At 36.7% G+C, this 3523-nt stretch overlaps 1 protein-coding gene across 1 annotated transcript; it reads left to right on the top strand.

The window, feature by feature from the left end:
• Nucleotides 1–1105: 1105 nt before the first annotated feature.
• LOC131676013 (putative nuclease HARBI1) lies at nucleotides 1106–3267 on the top strand. Its single transcript, XM_058955138.1, has 4 exons — nucleotides 1106–1315; nucleotides 1380–1494; nucleotides 1553–2095; nucleotides 3173–3267. Exons 1-4 carry the CDS (start codon nucleotides 1106–1108, stop codon nucleotides 3265–3267), a joined length of 963 nt encoding a protein of 320 aa, XP_058811121.1.
• Nucleotides 3268–3523: the final 256 nt, after the last annotated feature.

Genomic DNA, 3523 nt, shown 5'->3' with positions numbered 1-3523 from the left:
ACAATAACACATACGGTCAGTGAAAATGCCAGAGCCATCTTGTGCATCTTAAAATTGGTCGGTGTTAAGTCAGACCGGACTAAGTGACAAAATATTGATTTCGAGAAAAACGAGTTTAAAGTTTGAATCGCAGTATCCTTTACATTATGATTGGAAATTAATTTTTGCCGCAATTCTTGTTTATTGTTACATATTTCAAATCTGGCAAGAGTCGAATGTAGCTGACGAAATTCTGTATTTATTGCTATTGCTCATTTTATGATGTTTTGCGACTTAGTCCGGTCTGACTTAACACCGACCAATTCTCATATACATAATAGTAGAATGCTTTAATGTGTAAAGATCAACATTGCCGAGGACCGAATTGAATTGATCCGAATTCGTGAAAATATATTCTAGTATGGAGTTATGTATTGCTCACTCACAGGACGGAAAAGCCGTAGCTCAACGTCATTTTGTAGCTTTTAAGATGCCTTTTTACACATATGAAACATGATAGTGTTCCCAGACTCCTTAAGGCAAAATGGTCTTGATGACAGTGATTCAGAAATTGATAGCAAAAAGCACCTCATTTGCTTAAATGATTTCACAAACTTGGACCTAACTTTTGATTGAAATGACAGAAAAGCCGTAACTCAACGTCATTTTGTAGCTTTTAAGATGCCCTTTTTAAAAGGACGGAAAAACAGTAACTCAACGCCAATTGGTAGAATTTTGGATGCCCTTTCTAGACATATGCAACAAGATACTGTCCGTAGACCTTTTTAAGGCAAAACGCTCTTGGTGACGGTGATTCAAGAATTGATGGCAAAAAGCACCTCATTTACATGTCTAAATTCTTTGAATTTCATCGCTCATTACATAGGTATGAGAATTTTAGGCGTTGCTAGGTATTCATGTCATATATTATTACCTACATGTAAAACAGTCTATTTCACGCGTTTAGGTACCTATCGACCACAACCTACCCGTTTTCTGTACAAAAGACTGAAGGAAACCTGTAATTTCTCATAGACTGATTTGAGCAAGTCAAGTATAGGCATCTGTCTTAAGTGTGATAAAGTGTAAAATAATTTAGTTTTATATTTCATACTGTTGAATAAGCATGGATTTGGTGTGGGATGCTTTCGAAAAAATCCCATTTTTGGATGACACTTCGTCTTCTAGTGAAGCTCGGTCAGAATCGTCTACCGATTTGAGTAGTTCCAATTTATCACAGGATTGCGAACGCATTAAGCAGTACGCTGAAAATTCTCTTCTGAAGAGTGACATAAAGTTCAAGAAGCATTACCGAATGTCAAAGCAGAAGGCTCGGGTAAGATAAAATATCAGAATCACCTAGTTTACATATTTTGTCTAATAATTCATTTTTGTTGCAGTTTTTAATGGCTAAATATAAAAAAGATTGGAATACCACTAGACGGCCTCCAGTACCAATACAGACAGCTGTATTGACTACCATTTGGTGGCTTGCTAACAAATCAACGTACAGATGTAAGTATGCAATATTAAATTCATGTGATAGTATTTGTAACAAATTTCTATTTCACAGCTTCTGGTGATCGATTTGATATGAGCCGTGGCTTGACTCATAGCGTTGTTCTACGGTTCTGCAAAATTTTGTATGGGAATAGATCCAAGTTTATTAGATGGCCACGAGAAGATGAACTGCGGGGAGTAGCGGATAATTTTAAAAAGTTTCCAAATGTTATTGGTGCGATTGATGGGACACATGTCGAGATACCAAAGCCCCGAAACGACGACAGTTACAACAACAGAAAGCTAACGCAATCGATTCAAGTTCAGTTGGTCTGTAATGCGAAAAAACAATTTTTAGATGTGTTCTGCGGGTACCCGGGCAGCGTTCACGATGCTCGTGTGTGGAGGGAGTCGCCGTTATATGCCTATCTTAATTCTGCACAATGTACCGTTCCTAATGATATGCATTTGGTTGGAGATTCAGCTTATCCACTTGATACATTCCTCCTACGGCCTTATAAAGACAATGGAAATCTTAGCCCAGAAAAAATTAACTTCAACAAAGTTCACTCTTCAACTAGAATGGTAATTGAGAATGCAATCGGTTTGTTAAAAGGTAAATTCCGGAGATTGAAGTACATGGAGATAACAAATCTAGGAAATGCGAAATTCTACATAATGGCTGCAGCTTGTTTACACAACTACCTTTTAAAAGATGAAATCGACGACGATTCTTATCAACGCAGCTATTCGAGTATGTCAAATGAATCTATTGAAAATATTGAGGGCCATTTTGGTGCACGAAATATAAGTGCAGAAAATAAACGGAACGAAATAGCTGTATACCTCATGAATCAGATTAATTAGTAAATAAGGTAGTTTAATGTTGTAATAAATTCGATTGGAAAAGAAAGCAATTAGCAAAAATGTCTTATGTTATTATGTCTTATGTTAAAGAGAAACCAATATTAAAAGATAACTTTCTACTCAAAATATAGCTATGCTTGAGTAATTGTATTTGTGACGTGAATTGTATCAATTTTACGGAAATTGCACAAATGATAGGCACAAACTTATAGAATTTTCGTTTCAATCTTTTACTACACCGCTGTATTCAAACATGGGTGTAATCAGTTCATTCTCACTAAACTTGTGCAAGATAACTTTTGGTAGTGTACCTGGGACGTGAAGGATGCTGCGATTCAAACTTTAAACTCGTTTTACCCGAAATCAACATTTTGTCACTTAGTCCGGTCTGACTTAACACCTACCACTTGATCACCAAACGAAGTATATTGGATCCATTACAGTGCGCGAAGAGAAGCATTCTCAGAATGTATACCGTTATTTTCAGAATTAGTAAATTTTCAAAATAATTCATTCATGATTTTCCTACAGTTTCCTACAGTTCACTAGCGGAACATGTTTCTAATCTCCAAATTACAATAGTTATTTGAATTAACTGCCCTAGATTTACATTATATTCTTAATGATTGGTAGATGTTTTTGCACTTCTGATCAGAAAGTGCAAAACTTGTACACGTAACTGGTACTCCGGTGCAAGACAGTTGAAAATCCCACCTGAAACGGGGGAAAAGGTCATGTGCCGTAGAATGAGATTTATCGCCACATGTCGCTTAGGATAAGGTTCTTATACGTACCTTACGGCACATGACCTTTTCCCCCGTTTCAGGTGGGATTTTCAACTGTCTTGCACCGGAGTACCAGTTACGTGTACAAGTTTTGCACTTTCTGATCAGAAGTGCAAAAACATCTACCAATCATTAAGAATATAATGTAAATCTAGGGCAGTTAATTCAAATAACTATCGTAATAGACGTATACAAATGTTGAAGGTAGATGAGTTTGAAATGCCCGACATGTTTTGACAACAAAGGCTTCGAGTTGAATGACAGAATCTAGCTACACACATAACATACACGTGGGGGAGTCCGGGGTAGGTTGTGTACAGGGAACGTTAACATAGTTGTATAAAACATTTTGATGGCAAACTTGAGCATTGGATATCGCATTCGTTTGTGTA

This window comes from Topomyia yanbarensis, chromosome 1, assembly GCF_030247195.1.
Source record: "Topomyia yanbarensis strain Yona2022 chromosome 1, ASM3024719v1, whole genome shotgun sequence".
Lineage (NCBI taxonomy): Eukaryota > Metazoa > Arthropoda > Insecta > Diptera > Culicidae > Topomyia > Topomyia yanbarensis.
This window is presented reverse-complemented; position numbering and strand designations above follow the sequence as displayed.

What these genes read in the sequence shown, in the direction of transcription:
- LOC131676013 (XM_058955138.1), top strand. Translation starts at nt 1,106, where the DNA reads ATGGATTTGGTGTGGGATGCTTTCGAAAAAATCCCATTTTTGGATGAC. An exon ending in TGTCAAAGCAGAAGGCTCGG is followed by an intron (nt 1,316 to 1,379) that starts GTAAGATAAAAT and finishes TTTTTGTTGCAG; the next exon opens with TTTTTAATGGCTAAATATAA. An exon ending in TAACAAATCAACGTACAGAT is followed by an intron (nt 1,495 to 1,552) that starts GTAAGTATGCAA and finishes TCTATTTCACAG; the next exon opens with CTTCTGGTGATCGATTTGAT.